The 18,447-nt window shown below is 50.5% G+C and overlaps 1 protein-coding gene across 1 annotated transcript in view; it reads right to left on the bottom strand.

Moving 5' to 3' along the window:
- ABCC5 (ATP binding cassette subfamily C member 5) overlaps positions 1-18,447 on the bottom strand; it is a 209,198-nt gene that overhangs the window by 55,498 nt on the left and 135,253 nt on the right. The window contains exons 17-20 of the mRNA XM_075340366.1: positions 5,808-5,910; positions 4,495-4,679; positions 4,160-4,306; positions 3,947-4,076 (exon numbers count right to left, since the gene is read on the bottom strand). Coding sequence (XP_075196481.1) covers positions 3,947-4,076; positions 4,160-4,306; positions 4,495-4,679; positions 5,808-5,910 — 565 coding nt within the window. The remainder of the gene's footprint in view (positions 1-3,946; positions 4,077-4,159; positions 4,307-4,494; positions 4,680-5,807; positions 5,911-18,447) is intronic.

The following is an 18,447-nucleotide window of genomic DNA, read 5'->3' as shown; positions in this document are numbered from 1 at the left end:
TGGCCTGCAAGGCTGCCACGGCCTGTGAGAAGGCGGCGGCCTTGGAGCAAGGGGGAGTTGAGAGAAAAAATCTGTTTGGCGGGCTGGAAGAGAATTCTATCCTGTAGCCGTGGGAGATGATATCTCTCACCCACTGATTGGAGACGTGTTGAAACCAAGCGTCGCCAAAGTGGGAGAGCCTACCACCGACTAAGGACGCTGCCGGAGCGGGCAGAGAGTCACGAGGAGGCTGCCTTAGTGGCAGCACCTCCTGCGGTCTTCTGTGGACGCGCTTTTGGGCGCCAGTTGGATTTCTGATCCTTGGTTGAGTTAGCGGACGAGGCGGAAGGCTTAGAGGATGACCAGTTGGAGGAACGAAAGGATCGAAACCTCGACTGATTCCTACCCTGGGCAGGTTTCCTGGTTTTGGTTTGTGGCATGGAAGTACTCATCCCGCCAGTAGCTTCTTTAATGATTTCATCCAGCTGTTCTCCGAACAGCCGGGACCCAGCAAAAGGGAGCCCAGCAAGAAACTTCTTGGAAGAAGCATCTGCCTTCCACTCTCGAAGCCACAAGATCCTGCGGATAACGAGGGAATTAGCCGAAGCCACCGCAGTGCGGTGAGAAGCCTCCAGCATGGCAGACATGGCATAGGATAAAAAAGCTGAAGCCTGAGCAGTTAAGGTAACCATCTCAGGCATAGATTCCTTGGTGAGGGAATGCATCTCCTCTAGAGAAGCAGAGATGGCTTTGAGAGCCCACACTGCTGCAAAAGTCGGGGAAAACGTGGCCCCCGCAGCTTCATACACAGATTTGGCCAGAAGGTCAATCTGACGGTCAGTGGAATCCTTAAGTGAGGTGCCGTCAGCCACCGACACAACGGTCCGGGCTGATGGCCTAGACACCGGAGGGTCTACCTTTGGGGAGTGAGACCACTCCTTGACCACCTCAGGTGGAAATGGAAACCGGTCATCAGAACCACGCTTTGGAAGGCGTTTGTCAGGGCAGGCCCTGGGTTTGGTCACAGCGGTCTGAAAACTGGAGTGGTTAAAGAACACACTCTTCACTCTCTTAGGCGAGGTAAACTGATGTTTTTCTGCCAAAGAGAGTTGCTCCTCTGACACTGGCGGATTGAGATCCAGCACAGAATTAATAGAAGCAATCAAATCACTAAGATCTGAGTCACCCTCAGAGAACTTGATGGGATACATAGCCTCCGAGCCCCCAGTGAGGGCATCCTCCTCATCTTGAGAGTCAGCTCTTGAGACAGAGCCGTGGGATGGGGAGGGGGAGGAAACCCTGCGCCTTCTCTTAGAAGGACGGGGTCTGGGATCAGATGATGAATCCTCCGTGAGCTCCGATGGACGGAGGTCAGAGGATAGGAGTCCTCTGTCAAGAGTATTAGAGGCACCCTGTGAGGGGGGCTGATGCATATTCATCAAAGTCCTGGACAAAAGCCCCATGGACTCAGCAAATGACTGGGATATGGACCTAGAAAAGGACTCTACCCAGGCCGGGGGTTCAATCACAGGTGCAGCAGCAGCAGCCTGAGAGACCACTGGGGGTGAGACTCCAGGCTGTGGCACCGCCAAGTTAGAGCAGACATCACAATGTGGATAGGTGCTCGGCTCAGGCAGCAGGAGCTTACATGCAGTGCATGCAGAATAAAGCTTTGGAGCCTTGCTCCTTGTGTGAGACATGCTGCTGGAGTGGGGGCTTTGCAGAGAATGAACCCCAGGGAGAATATACAGAGGTCCACAACCGGAGACCGGCTGTGGCTTACCAGACCGCTGAGCGCGGTGTTATGTGCCCTCCAGATCCTGAAGCCCGGTCCCCCAGTCGCAGCACCTCAGCAGAGATGCAGAATGCAAGATGTCCCAGAGCAGAGTGAACTCTGCCTGAGAAGAGGGCGTTCCTATAAAAGAGCGGGAACTGGAGGGCTATAGAGACCTGCAGGGAAGGAGGGACGCCCCAGCAGTGGGGAGTGTCCCTCCCCTGTGTAGAACGGCCGCCGGGAGGAGCCGAACCTGTCCCTCTGCATGAGTGACATGCGAGGGCAGGAAAATGAAACTAGGCCTCCGGCGAAGCCAGGGCCTAAATTTAAGCGGCGAGGCCGACAAGCAGGCACCATCGGCGCGGTTCTCAGGCAAAAGCTAGAGAACCCGCCGGAAAAGTTAAAACAATCACATACAGCATACTCTCCCCTTACAATAAAGAACCGGGACCCCCAACATAAACGTCTCAGGTACTTAGCTGCTGAGACGCAGGGCCATGTCCCTGGGGATGAGTGCTCCGGTCCAACAGAATCCTCAAGGGGCTGTGGATGGAGACCGGACTCCTGCCAGGCATGGAGACCGTGCTGGCTCCCACCTCAAGCCAGAGCCCAGAAGGGATGGTGAAGGAGCGCGGCATATAAGGCTGCAGCCTTGTAAATCAACCTTAACACCGCCGACACAGTGGGGTGAGAAAGGACATGCCGGGAGTCCAGACATGGACCCGCTTTTCTTCAAACTCTTTCCAAAAGTCAAACAAATCAGATGAGAATGCATGTGTGGATGTATGCCTCCTGAACACAAAGCAGTAAACTGGCTAGGACTGGCTACCAGGGGGTGTATAAGCTCAGAGGGAGGAGATACACTTTTAAGTGTAGTACTTTGTGTGTCCTCCGGAGGCAGAAGCTAAACACCCATGGACTGGGTCTCCCAAAGGAACGATAAAGAAATATCAAGCTTTCAAAATATTTTTTTTATATTTTGCTAAATTAAAAACAAATATTTAAAAAACATTAAAATATTAATATCTCACTTTTTTCAGTTATTGAAATTATTATTTTTTTACGACATCTTCCCTTTAAACTAGACAAACTCTTAATAACAATGCCTTCAATATGTGGTGAATGTAAGGCTAGGTAATCAGGGAGACTGTGATCTTAACCAAAAGTATATGCTGATAAAAGCTTTCATTACATACTATAATGTTCCAATAGGCCCAAAATTCTCTAGGCAGAAATGTGTGTTCCTTTTCACCTCCTCTCTCCAATTATGTACCTGCATAGTTCATTTACCTGCACAGAAAAGAACAGCAGTCCGGGTCCCCACAAGAATAGGTCTACTGTACGGTAGATGTTATTTTTCACAATGTGTCCATACAGTAGATGGATACCACAATATCTATCCAGACTGCCCACTGTTTGGCATATACCCCAAAAGAATGCATGTCTAAAGGCCACTTTACACACAGAGATAAATCTGCAGCATATCTGTGGTTGCAGTGAAATTGTGGACAATCAGTGCCAGGTTTGTGGCTGTGTACAAATGGAACAATATGTCCATGATTTCACTGCAACCACAGATCTGCCAAAGATTTATCTCTGTGTGTAAAGTGGTCTTTAGAGTGGCCACAAATGCCATGTGTTCTTTTCTCCACACCTGAGCAGGCATTATGCATAGAACAGCTCCTTCACTGCGAATAGGAGTGATGTATTTCATTCTTATGACTCAATGGACCTTTAAAGACGTTCTTATATAAGTATTCAACTTTCACAAAACGTTCAAAATATATCAATAGAAAATATCAGTAGAGAAATACTAACGCAGGTAAGCAACAGATCCCTTTCTACTAAATTATGGTTGGATTCACAGTGTTTTGTGCTGATTTTGATAGTCAAAAACTGAAACTTATTTACTTTACTCTTTACAACAAAATGTAAAATAATCTACATATGCTGCATGTTTGTGGTGTTTTTGGAGACTGTTTTATTAAAGCCACAATATGTTCTGGATATGTTGGGGGGGTTTTTAGCATTAACCCATGGGCTGTTGTATAGGACATTATAAATTCCAGATAAAAAGAAAAAAACAAAAACAAAACACTTTAAAATCTTAGAAAATATTTCACAATGCTGACAAACTTGTGTTTGAATGAGACCAATATGTTACATTCTCTCCAAGAGTACAAGAAAACTCACCTTCATCCATGTCTTTAGAAAACCTATTGAGAATTCGACCTGTAGGAGTGGTGTCAAAGAACTTCATGGGGCTCCGGAGAATGCGTCTAAAGAGTTCATCATGGAGTTTAGAAGAAGCTCGGAGAGTTCCCTGAAACAAATTCAAAGAAGGAATACTTGTAATCCAAGCAGTGCAGTCGGTGGACCAACTACAGATACCCGAAAATTCATTACCTTGACAAAGACAACGCCACGCACTGCTTTCAGGATGAGCATGACAACCATGGACAGAGCATAGATGCCAGTGTAGTAGAGTACATGAGGATTGTCCTTCATGCTGCTACTGACCACAGTTTCATTGTGTAACAGCACAGACGTGTTCTGTAAGAATACACAAAACATTTCCAGATCACTTGATACATGAAGCTATACTTTCAGCAGGACAACTGCAACACTTTATCAAATCAAACTTGTATAAGGCATTGCATGTATCTCTTTCACTCCATCGGACTATTCCATGCAAGATAACAAGTGACTACATCACATTTTACATTGTAAGAGGCTCTTACCCCACTTCCTTGCTTAATCCAATAACTGAGCCACCAATTGCTGAATGCTGTGCTTCCAACATTGAGAACAAACAAGGCCATGATGACGAAAAATGCAAAAGGACCTCCAGCTGACTGGATATAGACTCCATAAACTGACCAGGGCACTGATCCTTTCCCTTTCTCCTCCATCTGCATAAGCTGGCCTGTGGATTAGTAAACCAAACATGCTTCATAAAACGGGAACTTATTTATAATTATTTTTAACCAAATCCAAACCATTTTTATCAATATTACACTATATTTGGGGTATTCTAGCCAGAGTTAACACTATGCAATACATTATATCCATTATGGCACCATATTAATGGGCACCTGTCATCAGGAAATTAGATCTCTAAGTAAAAGCATATTTGTAAAAGCTTTTTGCCTTTTCTATAGCATTTAGTTTTTCAATTGTAGAGCAATCATCTCTGAAGTTCTAATCTCAAATGCAGTGGGCTGTCACTTCCAGCTCTTATGCCTGTCTCTTTATTTCCCCTTCCACCGTCGACCTTTAGTCTTTATAGGGTCTTTACAAACATGCCCTTAGTTAGTGGTCTCATTTCCTGATGACAGATTCTCTTTAACAGGAATCTGTCACGAGGTTTTTGCTCCCCCATCTGAGAGCAGCATAATGTAGAAACAGAGACCCTGATTCCAGCGATGTGTCTCTTACTGAGCTGTCTGCTGTAATTTTGATAAAATCACTGTTTCCTCTGCTGCAGATCTAGCAGTTATACAGAGCTCATAAATATACTGGACTACCTGTCAGCACACCAAGTAGTCCTCTAATGATAAAATAACTATTAATCAGCAGATTATCAAAATTACACTAAGCAGCCCAGTAAGTGACACATCGCTGGAATCAGGATCTTTGCCCCTACATTATGATGCTCTCAGATTAGGTGGCAAATACCTGTTAAGAGATGCCCTTTAATATAAAGTATTATCTGGAATAAGAATGCTTCTCTCCATAAGACAAGATTCACATTGCTGTCTGAATGCCCATTTACCAGTAGCCATGATTTAACTGTTTTCATGGGACCTGATTTAGATAAGGCAATGGTCCTGGATGAAAAATGATTGTGCACACATGAAAATTACAACTACTCAGTTAGCAAACACAGGTGACTATAACCTGAAAGTTACCTTACATTTGCTCCTATGATCAGACTTGAAAATCATGGCATATATACGACAATTGTGTAGCTGCAGTAGTGAAATTCCTACATATACATTGGCCTTAATACATAAAAACTTGCCAAACTCTTACAGATGTAGGAATAGCTCACCATCTTCCTTTTTTGTGACCTTCTCTTTCTTCACAGACCCCGACTTATTTCCTTTATCTAAAGGCTTCTTTAATGAACTGCTGACATTCTTTTTGAGACTCACCTGCAAAGAAAAAAAACAAAACATTTTTTAAGATTTTTCAATTAAGATCAGAGGAAAAGTACAAAGAAAACACCTACGTAGTTAATCATGTGCAAAAGCTGGTTTCAGCACAAAGCCAAATTCTACGTATAATTCTCTTCAAGTAAACACCATCGGAAAACTCATTTTTGTGTTGATAACAAAATAAAGTTCTAATAACAGGTAAGTATCCCAGGGATCAATGTATTTGGCAGGAAAATCCATTTAATTTTAAGGTAGTACAATAAACATATCCTTTCCTGAATATTAACCTTTGTCAGGCTGCAAAATTTTGCCTAAATTTCTCGACCCCTTATCTCGGAAGGGGGTGGAGATATTTTATTGAAATTTGGCCAATATATTCTGGACCAAAACTGCAGAGATGTCACAAAATTTCAGCACTCTACGGCTTTTCTAAAAAAAAATTATTGCAATTTAAAAAGGGAATAGTTACAATTGTACCTATTCAGCCAGACGAAGGTTAACAAGGGTTAATCCCAGAATCCAAAGTTATTGACCATCCATAAAAAATGGGTATAACTTATTGATTGCTGGCACCCCAAAGATCCCAAAAAGGGACTGTGGATCCTGATAACGAGGCTCTCCAGAGTTCCGTGTACGATGAAGCAGAGTTGGAGTTTCTTGATCCCTGCTCCATTCACTGTGTATGGGACTGGCAAAAGTAGCTGAGACCTATAATTCATTTCTCCGGCAGATCCATAGACAATGAATTGATAAAATTAAATTTTGGGAATAATCCTGTAAAAATATCACTTGTGTAATTAGCTGAACAGGATCACATGGCTGCATCAAAGAAGCATAAGGAGCATCCGGAACAAAAGAAGGGAATTTTGTTTACTTACCGTAAATTCCTTTTCTTCTAGCTCCTATTGGGAGACCCAGACAATTGGGTGTATAGCTTCTGCCTCCGGAGGCCACACAAAGTATTACACTTAAAAAAGTGTAACCCCTCCCCTCTGCCTAAACACCCTCCCGTGGATCACGGGCTCCTCAGTTTTGGTGCAAAAGCAGGAAGGAGAAAACATATAAATTGGTCTAGGGTAAATTCAATCCGAAGGATGTTCGGAGAACTGAAGACCATGAACCAAAAGAACAATTCAACATGAACAACATGTGTACAGAAAAGAACAACCAGCCCGAAGGGAACAGGGGCGGGTGCTGGGTCTCCCAATAGGAGCTAGAAGAAAAGGAATTTACGGTAAGTAAACAAAATTCCCTTCTTCTTTGTCGCTCCATTGGGAGACCCAGACAATTGGGACGTCCAAAAGCAGTCCCTGGGTGGGTAAAAGAATACCTCAATAAAAAGAGCCGCAACGGCCCCCTCTTACAGGTGGGCAACCGCCGCCTGAAGGACTCGCCTACCTAAACTGGCGTCTGCCGAAGCATAGGTATGCACTTGATAGTGTTTCGTGAAAGTGTGCAGACTAGACCACGTAGCTGCCTGACACACCTGCTGAGCCGTAGCCCGGTGCCGCAATGCCCAGGACGCACCCACGGCTCTGGTAGAATGGGCTTTCAGCCCTGAAGGAAGCGGAAGCCCAGAAAAACGGTAGGCTTCGAGAATCGGTTCCTTGATCCACCGAGCCAAGGTTGACTTGGAAGCCTGCGAACCCTTACGCTGGCCAGCGACAAGGACAAAGAGCGCATCTGAACGACGCAGGGGCGCCATGCGAGACACGTAGAACCGGAGTGCTCTCACTAGATCCAAAGAGTGCAAATCCTTTTCACATTGGTGAATTGGATTAGGGCAAAATGAAGGCAAGGAGATATCTTGATTGAGATGAAAAGGAGATACCACCTTAGGGAGAAAATCCGGGACCGGACGCAGCACCACCTTGTCCTGGTGAAACACCAGGAAGGGGGCTTTGCATGACAGCGCTGCAAGCACAGACACTCTCCGGAGTGATGTAACTGCCACTAGAAAGGCCACCTTCTGCGAAAGACGTGATAAAGAGACATCCCGCAGCGGCTCGAAAGGTGGTTTCTGAAGAGCCGTTAGCACCCTGTTAAGATCCCAGGGTTCTAGTGGACGTTTGTAAAGTGGGACTATGTGGCAAACTCCCTGCAGGAACGTGCGGACCTGCGGAAGCCTGGCTAGGCGCTTTTGAAAAAATACGGAGAGCGCCGATACTTGGCCCTTGAGAGAGCCGAGTGACAAACCCTTGTCCATTCCGGATTGAAGGAATGAAAGAAAAGTGGGTAAGGCAAACGGCCATTGAAGAAAACCGTTATCAGAGCACCAGGATAAGATTTGCCAAGACCTGTAATAGATCTTGGCGGACGTTGGCTTCCTGGCCTGTCTCATGGTGGCAATGACATCCTGAGATAACCCTGAAGACGCTAGGAGCCAGGACTCAATGGCCACACAGTCAGGTTGAGGGCCACAGAATTCAGATGGAAAAACGGGCCTTGTGACAGCAAGTCTGGGCGGTCTGGAAGCGCCCACGGTTGTCCCACCGTGAGATGCCACAGATCCGGGTACCACGACCGCCTCGGCCAATCTGGAGCGACGAGAATGGCGCGACGGCAGTCGGATCTGATCTTGCGTAACACTCTGGGCAGCATCGCCAGAGGAGGAAACACGTAAGGCAGTCGAAACTGCGACCAATCCTGAACTAAGGCATCCGCCGCCAGAGCTCTGTGATCCAGAGACCGAGCCATGAATGCCGGGACTTTGTTGTTGTGCCGTGACGCCATGAGATCGACGTCCGGCGTTCCCCAGCGGCGACAGATCTCTCGAAACACTTCTGGGTGCAGAGACCATTCCCCCGCATCCATGCCCTGACGACTGAGAAAATCTGCTTCCCAGTTTTCTACGCCCGGGATGTGAACTGCGGAGATGGTGGAGGCTGTGGCTTCCACCCACTGCAGAATCTGCCGGACGTCCTGGAAGGCTTGACGACTGCGAGTGCCGCCTTGGTGGTTGATGTATGCGACGGCAGTGGCATTGTCCGACTGGATACGGATCTGCCTGCCCTCCAGCCACCGATGGAAAGCCAATAGGGCTAGATACACTGCCCTTATCTCCAGAACATTGATCTGAAGGGAAGACTCTATCGGAGTCCAGGTTCTCTGAGCCCTGTGGTGGAGAAAAACCGCTCTCCAACCTGACAGGCTCGCGTCCGTGGTGACCACAGCCCAGGTTGGGGGTAGGAAGGATTTTCCCTGCGATAGAGAATTGGGAAGGAGCCACCACTGAAGAGACGTCTTGGTTGCAAGGGAAAGAGAGACTTTCCTGTCGAGGGAAGCCGACCTCCTGTCCCATTTGCGGAGAATGTCCCATTGGAGTGGCCGCAGATGGAATTGCGCGAACGGCACTGCCTCCATCGCTGCCACCATCTTCCCCAGGAAGTGCATGAGGCGCCTCAAGGGGTGTGACTGACCCCGAAGAAGAGATTGCACCCCTGCCTGCAGAGAAAGCTGTTTGTCCAGCGGTAGCTTGACTACCGCTGACTGTGTATGAAACTCCATCCCGAGGTAAGTCAGTGATTGGGTCGGTGTCAACTTGGATTTCGGGAAGTTGATGATCCACCCGAACTGCTGGAGAGTCGCCAGAGCGACGGTAAGGCTGTGTTGACACGCCACCTGAGAAGGTGCCCTGACTAGGAGATAGTCTAAGTAGGGAATCACCGAGTGGCCCTGAGAGTGTAGGACCGCCACAACGGATGCCATGACTTTGGTGAAAACCCGTGGGGCTGTTGCCAGGCCGAAAGGCAATGCCACGAACTGAAGGTGTTCGTCCCCGATGGCGAAACGCAAGAAGCGTTGATGTTCGGGTGCGATCGGCACGTGGAGATAAGCATCCTTGATGTCGATCGATGCTAGGAAGTCTCCTTGTGACATCGAGGCGATGACCGAGCGGAGAGATTCCATCCGAAACCGTCTTGTGCTCACATGTCTGTTGAGTAGTTTGAGGTCCAGAACGGGACGGAATGATCCGTCCTTTTTTGGCACCACGAACAAGTTGGAGTAAAAGCCGCGACCACGTTCCTGAGGGGGAACGGGGATCACAACTCCTTCTGTCTTCAGAGCGTCCACTGCTTGAAAAAGTGCGTCGGCCCGAGCGGGGGGCGGAGAGGTTCTGAAGAAACGAGTCGGAGGACGAGAGCTGAACTCTATCCTGTAACCGTGAGACAGAATGTCTCTCACCCATCGGTCTTGAACATGTGGCCACCAGGCGTCGCAAAAGCGGGAGAGCCTGCCACCGCCCGAGGATGCGGCTCGGGGATGCCGAGAGTCATGAGGAGGCCGCCTTGGAGGCAGTGCCTCCTGCGGCCTTTTGGGGGCGTGACTTGGACCGCCACGCATAGGAGTTCCTCTGGCCTTTCTCCGGCCTGCTGGACGAAGAGGATTGGGGCTTGGCGGAGGGACGAAAGGACCGAAACCTTGATTGTATTTTTCGTTGCTGAGGTCTCTTAGGTTTGGACTGGGGTAAGGAGGAGTCCTTTCCCTTGGATTCCTTAATAATCTCATCCAATCGTTCGCCAAACAAGTGGTCGCCAGAAAACGGCAAACCGGTTAAGAACCTCTTGGAGGCCGAGTCTGCCTTCCATTCGCGCAGCCACATGGCCCTGCGGACAGCCACAGAGTTAGCGGATGCCACCGCTGTACGGCTAGCAGAGTCTAGGACTGCGTTCATGGCGTAGGAAGAAAAAGCTGACGCTTGAGAAGTCAAAGACGCAACCTGCGGAGCAGAATTACGTGTGACCGCATTAATCTCAGCCAGACAAGCTGAGATAGCTTGGAGTGCCCACACGGCTGCAAAGGCCGGGGCAAAAGACGCGCCCGTGGCTTCATAGATGGATTTCACCAGGAGCTCTATCTGCCTGTCAGTGGCATCCTTTAGCGATGAGCCATCTGCAACCGATACCACAGATCTAGCCGCCAGCCTAGAGACTGGAGGATCCACCTTGGGACATTGAGCCCAACCCTTAACTACTTCAGAGGGGAAGGGATAACGTGTGTCAGTAAGGCGCTTAGTAAAGCGCTTGTCCGGAACCGCTCTGGGCTTCTGGACAGCATCTCTGAAGTTAGAGTGATCGAAAAACGCACTCCGTGTACGTTTGGGGAACCGAAACTGGTGTTTCTCCTGCTGAGAAGCAGACTCCTCTACAGGTGGAGGCGGGGGAGAGAGATCTAACACCTGGTTGATGGACGAGATAAGGTCATTTACTAAGGCGTCCCCTTCAGGTGTATCAAGGTTGAGGGCGACGTCAGGGTCAGAGCCCTGAGCTGCGACGTCCGCCTCGTCCTCCAGCGAGTCCTCAAGCTGGGAACCCGAGCAGTGTGAAGAAGTCGGGGAAGATTCCCAGCGAGCCCGCTTAGCCTGTCTAGGACTGTGGTCCGGGCAGGAGTCCTCCACGTGAGACCTAGGGCCCAACCTGGGAGCACACTGCGGTGCGGACCGAGAGGGGCCTGGAGGCGACGATCCAACAGGGGCCGGGGCCTGTGTAAGGACCGGTCTGGACTGCAAAGCTTCAAGCAGCTTGGCAGACCATTTGTCCATAGACTGAGCCATGGATTGTGAAAGTGACTCAGAGAGTCTCTCAGCAAAAGAGGCGAACTCTGTCCCTGCCGCCTGGACAGGGGGAGCAGGGGGGTCTACATGAGCCGAGGGGCCCACTAGTGACCGAGGCTCCGGCTGAGCAAGCGAAACAGGGGTCGAGCATTGCTCACAGTGAGGGTAGGTGGAACCCGCAGGTAACATAGCCCCACAAGAGGTACAGGCCGCAAAAAAACCCTGTGCCTTAGCACCTTTGATCCTTGTGGACGACATGCTGTTGTCTCCTAGGAGAGTGATCACTGAGGGTATATGGGAAAGAGTATACTGCCCGACCGAACAGAAATATATATATAAATACGTATCTATTCCGGCACCCTATGGGGACCAGCACCGGGTGACCGGTGTGGCTTACCGACCGCTAAAAAGCGGAGTGTGTGTGTCCTCCAGATTCCCTGCCTTAGGTCTCCCAGAGCTGCAGAGCTCTTCCCTGAGAATCCTCCACCGGCAGAATGCCAAAAAATGGCTGCCGGAGCTCTCAGGGAGGAGTGGAGCAGTGGGCGGCGCAAGGAAAGTGCGGGAATCTGGGGTCCCCACAGTGATCAGTGAGGGGGGAGGAAACATACAGGATGCTCCGGCCCTCACAGCCGACGTCAGGTCGGCCGTCCCGCCCTTACCCCTGACAGGCAGGCCCGGGGGCGGGATTTTTGCTACTAGGCCGCGATGAAGCCGGGGACTAAATTTAAGACCGTGCCCGACAAGCAGGCGCGGTCGGCGCGGAAGTCCGCCGGCCTTCTCAATTCAGCAGTTGCTGCAGCGTCCGGGAAGAAGACGCTCCCTGCACAGTCCCCATGGGGACACAGAGTACCTTATAGTTGCAGGGCCCGGTCCCTGAGGAAGAATAGACTCCGATCCGGCTGATTCCCACAGGGGCTGCGGAGGGAGCACGGTCCCAGTAAATGGATGACCGGTCAGGATCCCACTTCTCCCAGAGCCGCTAAGGGATGGTGAAGGAGATGGCATGAGGCTCCGGCCTTTGTACCCGCAATGGGTACCTCAACCTTAACAACACCGCCGACGTAGTGGGGTGAGAAGGGAACATGCCGGGGGCCCCGTGGGGGCCCTCTTTTCTTCCAACCGATATAAGTAATATGAGAATGCATGAGTGGATGTGTGCCTCCTTCCACACAAAGCATAAAACTGAGGAGCCCGTGATCCACGGGAGGGTGTATAGGCAGAGGGGAGGGGTTACACTTTTTAAAGTGTAATACTTTGTGTGGCCTCCAGAGGCAGAAGCTATACACCCAATTGTCTGGGTCTCCCAATGGAGCGACAAAGAAAGATTCCCTTTAAGGCTTCAAGCAGAAACCTTCTGTGTTTTACATTAATAAGGCAATGGTATACATAATCTGCTCCCTTGTTATGTGGAAGCTTAAAGGGGTGGTTCACTACTCTGCAATAGGGGCCCTATCTCTGTAAAACTGATAGGGAAGGCTTTATCTAAATACTTTGTTCAGCCAGTTCTGCCTCTGAACGGCGCTATTGCGGTCTGCCCATCCCCATGAAGTGACACCCCCCCCTCCCCAAGGTCCGTGACCTCAGGGATTCGGTGATGTCATGTCACATCAACTACCAGTTGACCTGACACCACTGAGACCGGTCTCAGTCTTCCTGAGTGACTAGTCTGAGGGCGGCATTTAACCATTTGTCACAGCCCAGCATCACTCCTGCTTGCGGCGCTCTGCCGTGAGGTAGAGCGCAAGCGCGAAATGCTGGGCTGTGATGGGCTTTAGAGCCATGAGGAATATACTGACATGATACAAGCAGCCGTTTCCCCAAGTAAATACCTCCACCAACTTGGAGCACTTGGACTCCTAGTCAGAAATCATTTCAGAGAGAATTTAGAGTTGTCCAGAAAGGCAAAGGGAGATTATAACAAAAGGCTCCTTAATTCGATTCATATTTGGATGAAAAGTTTTGGTGACATGAAAAAGAGAATTTTGTTACTTACCGTAAATTCTTTTTCTTATAGTTCCGTCATGGGAGACCCAGACCATGGGTGTATAGCTACTGCCTCCGGAGGACACACAAAGTTACTACACTCAAAACGTGTAGCTCCTCCCTCCTAGCATATACACCCCCTGCTAGCCAGACCTAGCCAGTTTAGTGCAAAAGCTGAAGGAGGACATCCACCCACAAGAAGAGACAGAGGAAAATCCGGAAGAACCGGGATCTCTGTCTACAACAATAACAGCCGGTGAAGACACACGGAACAAGAAACCTGCCAACAGGCAATAGGGAGGGTGCTGGGTCTCCCATGACGGAACTATAAGAAAAAGAATTTACGGTAAGTAACAAAATTCTCTTTTTCTTTATCGTTCCTATGGGAGACCCAGACCATGGGACGTCCTAAAGCAGTCCATGGGTGGGAATAAACAGACAACTGAGAAGCAGGAAAACCCAACTTCACAAATGGGCGACAGACGCCTGAAAGATGCGTCAGCCCAAGCCCGCGTCTGCCAAAGCAAGAGCATGCCTTGGATAGAGCTTCGAAAAAGTCCGCAGACTAATTCGAGCTGCAGTCTGACAGACCTACTGAGCCGTAGCCTGGTGCCTGAAAGCCCAAAAGGCACGGACCGGTCTGATCAAATGTGCTCTGATCCCCGGCGGGGAAGGCACTTGAGTACCTTGTAGGCCTCGGAAATGGCCGACCTAAGCCAACGAACCAGGGTCGGCTTAGATACCGAGACCGCTACGTTGACTAGCAGTCAGTACCAGAGAGAGAGGTGCACCGCCTAATAACGGCGGTGCGAGACACATAGATTCGGGGCGCCCGCACCAGATCCAGGAGATGCAACGCTTCCTCAAAGCGATGAACAGGAGCCGGACAAAAGGAAGGCAGGAAAATTGCCCCGGATAAGGTGGAAGCAGTAACCACCTTAGGGAAAAAAGTCCGGAGTCAGACGGAGACCACCTTGTCTTGATGCAAAAGACCAAAGAAGGGGGTGACTCAGAGAGTGCAGCCAGAACTCCCTGGCGGGAAATTATAGCCACTAGAAAGACTACTTTCTGTGAAAGATGAAACAAAGAAACCTCCCTAAGAGGCGCAAAGGGGGGTTTCCGGGAACCGGGAGGACCGGATGAAGGTCCCAGGGTTCCATAGGCCGCCGGAAAGGCGGAATGATGTGAGACGCACCCTTAAAGGAGCGCACCGGAGCCAGCCGGACGATACGCCGCTGGCACATACTGACAGAGCCGAGACCTGTCCGTTATTGAGGGATAGTCCTAGCTGTAGACCGGACTGTGGAAGGGACAGGAGGGTCGGCAAGGCTAAAAAGGTCCAAGGACACCTTGGAGCTCGAGTCATAGCGGAGATGACTTCAGGAAGGATACCAGAAGTCGCTAAGATCCAGGACTCAATAGCTACGCCGTCAATCTGAGAATGCAGAATTCTGACGGAAAAAAACGGACCTTTGAGAAAAGGTCTGGACGGTCCGGAAGATGCCATGGCAACCCAACGGACAGAAGGAGCAGGTCAGGATACCAAGCCTGCCTGGGGCAGTCTGGAGTAAGAGAATGACCCGACGTCCCCTTTCTTTTTTTTTTTTTTTTTTTAACTGATCTTGCGCAGGCCTCTGGGCAAGAAATAGAGGCGAAGCTGGATCAAACATGAACCAGTGTGTCTACTGCAAAACCTGAGGATTGTGGACCACGGTTGGACAGTTGAAATAGTCTGCCTCGCAGTTTTGACATCTAGGATGTGGGCTGCGGATACGGTGGACTAGGAGTCCCTTGTTCACTGAAGAATGTTGAGGCGCCAAGATTGCCAGGCGGCTGAATGTCCCGCCCTGGAAGTTGACGTAGGAAAACGCTGTCACGTTATCCGACTGAACTCGAATGTGCCTAGCCGCCAACAGATGGTGAAGGCTTAGAGAGCTAGAATACAGCTCTGATTTCCAGCCCATTGATCTAGAGGGCTGATTCGGACAGAGTCCAAGCGCCCTGCGCTCCGCGGTGGAGATATACTGCTCCCAAGGCAGAAAGACCAGCCCCCTGGTGAGGATCACCTGGGACGGGGCCAGGAAGGAGCGTCCCTGAGACAGAGTGGCCGAAACCACCACTGCAAACAAGCCCCCGGTCAGTGGCAAAGCCACCACACCGTGGAAGGAGGGAGTTCGCGTGTACAGCGGAAAACATCCAGTCTCAGAGGACGCAGGCGGGCAAGGAATCGCTTCCATTGACGCCACCGTCTGACCAGCACCTGTATTTGGTGTCTGATAGAACGACGTCGACCGCCAGCGGAGGGACTACTGATCGACTAAGAGCGGCTTCACAAGAGCCGACAGAGTCTCGAATTGCGTCCCTGAGAACCTCTGGTTCGAAGTCAGAGTGGACTTGAACAGAATGACAAGCCACCCGAATAGGTTAGAGTGGCGAGAGTAAGCGAAGTACTCTGCTAAGAGTCTGCACTGGATGAAGCCCTGAGAAGAAGGCCGTCCAGGGCAAACGATCACTGCCAATCCTTAGGGGTGCAGGACCCTAATCACAGCAGCCCCATGAGAATACTCGATGGGCCGTGGCTAACCGCAAGGGAAGAGCCACGAATTGGACCACTCTGATGGCAAAACGTAGTCAACGCTGGTGTGCACCTGCGATTGACCCCTGCAGAAAGGCATCTCTGATGCCGATGGCTGCTAGGGAATCTCCTTGGGTTCTTGATTGGTCCGGTGAAAAAAACACGCGGAACAAGACTGAGACTCCATGTGAAAACGCCACACCTGACCATGCTTGAAAAGCTAAAGATCCAGGCCGGAAGGCACCGCCCTGTTCGGGGACTGGAAATAGATTTAAACAAAAATCTCAGAACCGTTCCCAGTCGGGAACCGGTACAATTACTCCATTGGCCTGCAAGAAATGCACGGCCTGTGAGAAGCCTTGGAGCCGGGAGGAGGTGACAGAAAAAATCTGTTTGGCGGGCGGACAGAATTCTATCCTGTAGCCATGGGAGATATAATCCCGCCCCCACTGAACGGAGACGTGTTAGAACCATACGTTGCCAAGTGGAGAGAGCCTGCCACCAACCAGGAGGAGGTTGGCGGCTAGATAGCTCGGAGGAAGCTGACTAAGTGGCAGCATCTCCTGCGGTCTTCTAAAGACGCAGCTTCAAGCCAATTGGTTCTATGAACCTAGGCCGAGCTAGAGGACGATCAGATGGAGGAACGGAAACCACCGAAACCTCAACTGATTCCTGCCCTGGACAGGTTCCCTGGTTTAGGTTTGTGGCAAGGAAGAACTCTCCTCGCCGAGAGCTTCCTAAATTTCATCTAGTTGGTTCCGAAGAGACTGGTCCCACCAAAGGGGAGCCCAGTAAGGACCCTCTATAGAGGCCTCTGCCTTCCATTTCCGAAGCCACAGGAGCCTGCGGATAGCGAGGAAAGTAGCCAAGACCACCGCCGTGCGGTGTCCAGCATGGCAGACTTGGCAGAGGATGAAAAGACTGAAGTCTGGAAGTTCAGGCAACCGTCTTGGGCATAGAGTCCCTGTGAGGGAATGCATCTCCTCTGAGGAGCCATCAGCCACTGACATAACGGTCCGGGCTGACCCACCTGAGGTGAATGAGCCCACCTCTTGACCACCATTGGTGGACAGGGGAAACACAGTCCTCAGAATCACGCTTCATGGGAAGCGACTGTCAGAGCAGACCCTGGGCTGGTCACAGGGGCCTAAAAACTGGAGTGGTTTAAGGAACACACGTTGTGTTCACCTAGATAAGGTAACTCCGGCGGATTGAGGTACAGTACAAAATTAATGTACCGTGGGATCCTTATAGAGGTGCCGTCAGCCACTGATACAACTATCCGGGCTGAAAGTCTAGACACCGGAGTGGCCACCCTTGGCGAATGAGTACACTCCTTGACCACCTCTGATGGAAGGGGGAGATAGGCAGCAGAACCCCACTGTGGGATCTGCAGGACAGGCTGCGGGCTTGGACGCAGCGGCCTGAAAACTGGAGTGGTTAAGGAACACACTCCTTAAAGGTATACTGATGCCTTTTGCCAGCGGGGAATACTCCCCTGATACGGGCGGATGGAGGTCCAATACAAGTATAATGGACGCAATCCAATCATTCGCATCCGCGTCACCTACGGACGGATTAAAGTACCTAAAGCAGCGTCCGAGCCCCTGATAGAGATATCCTCCTCGTCCAGTGAGTCAGCTCGTATCGGAGCTGCGGGACGGGGAGGACAGGGGACCCTGCGTCTCCCTGTCAGGAGGACGGGGTCTGTGAGCTTTGCTGAGCAAGCAGAAAACGCCCTGAGAAGGGGGCTGCATGCTCAGCAGATGCCGGGACAGCCGACCCCTGGAAAAAAGATTCCCCCAGGGGTCAGCCACCGAACCCGGAGCAGCTGGAGGGACCATGAATGAGCCTCCAAGCTGAGGGGCCACAGTGGTTATGAGCTCGCCGTACGAGCCCACCAGCAGTGGATAATAAAAACAGCCTGCAGCCTCGCTCTGTGAGACCTGCTGCAGAGGTGGGGTTCAGCCTGGGGCGACTCCAGGCTGAGGCACCACCACATAAGAACCATTACAGTATGGGCCGGTTCAGGCAATATAAGCTTACATGCAGAGCATGTAGTGTACAGCCTTGGAGCTTTGCTCCTAGTGAGACATGCTGCTGAGGAGGAGGTTCTAAAATAAAGAATTAACTCCTTCAGAATGCCCTGATAGTGTATAAAAAGTGCACAACCAGAGGTTGTGACTTAACAGGCCGCTATTGTGAGTGCCCCCCCAGGTTCCAAGCCTGGACCCCCAGCCAGATATCCACTCCCTCTGCACTGCAGAGCAGCCAGCGCCGATCAGCGTACTAAGAACGCTGAGAAAATGGCGCTAGAGTGAGGGGGGAGGGCGGGGGTTAACCCAGGAGCGGGAATCGGAGGGCTAAGAAGATGTACAGGGGAGGGAATCATCTCCCAACAAGGAGTGTCCTCCCCTGTGCA

Source organism: Anomaloglossus baeobatrachus, chromosome 3 (assembly GCF_048569485.1).
Source record: "Anomaloglossus baeobatrachus isolate aAnoBae1 chromosome 3, aAnoBae1.hap1, whole genome shotgun sequence".
Lineage (NCBI taxonomy): Eukaryota > Metazoa > Chordata > Amphibia > Anura > Aromobatidae > Anomaloglossus > Anomaloglossus baeobatrachus.
The sequence above is the reverse complement of the archived record's forward strand: the minus strand, read 5'-3'. Positions and strand labels throughout refer to the sequence as shown.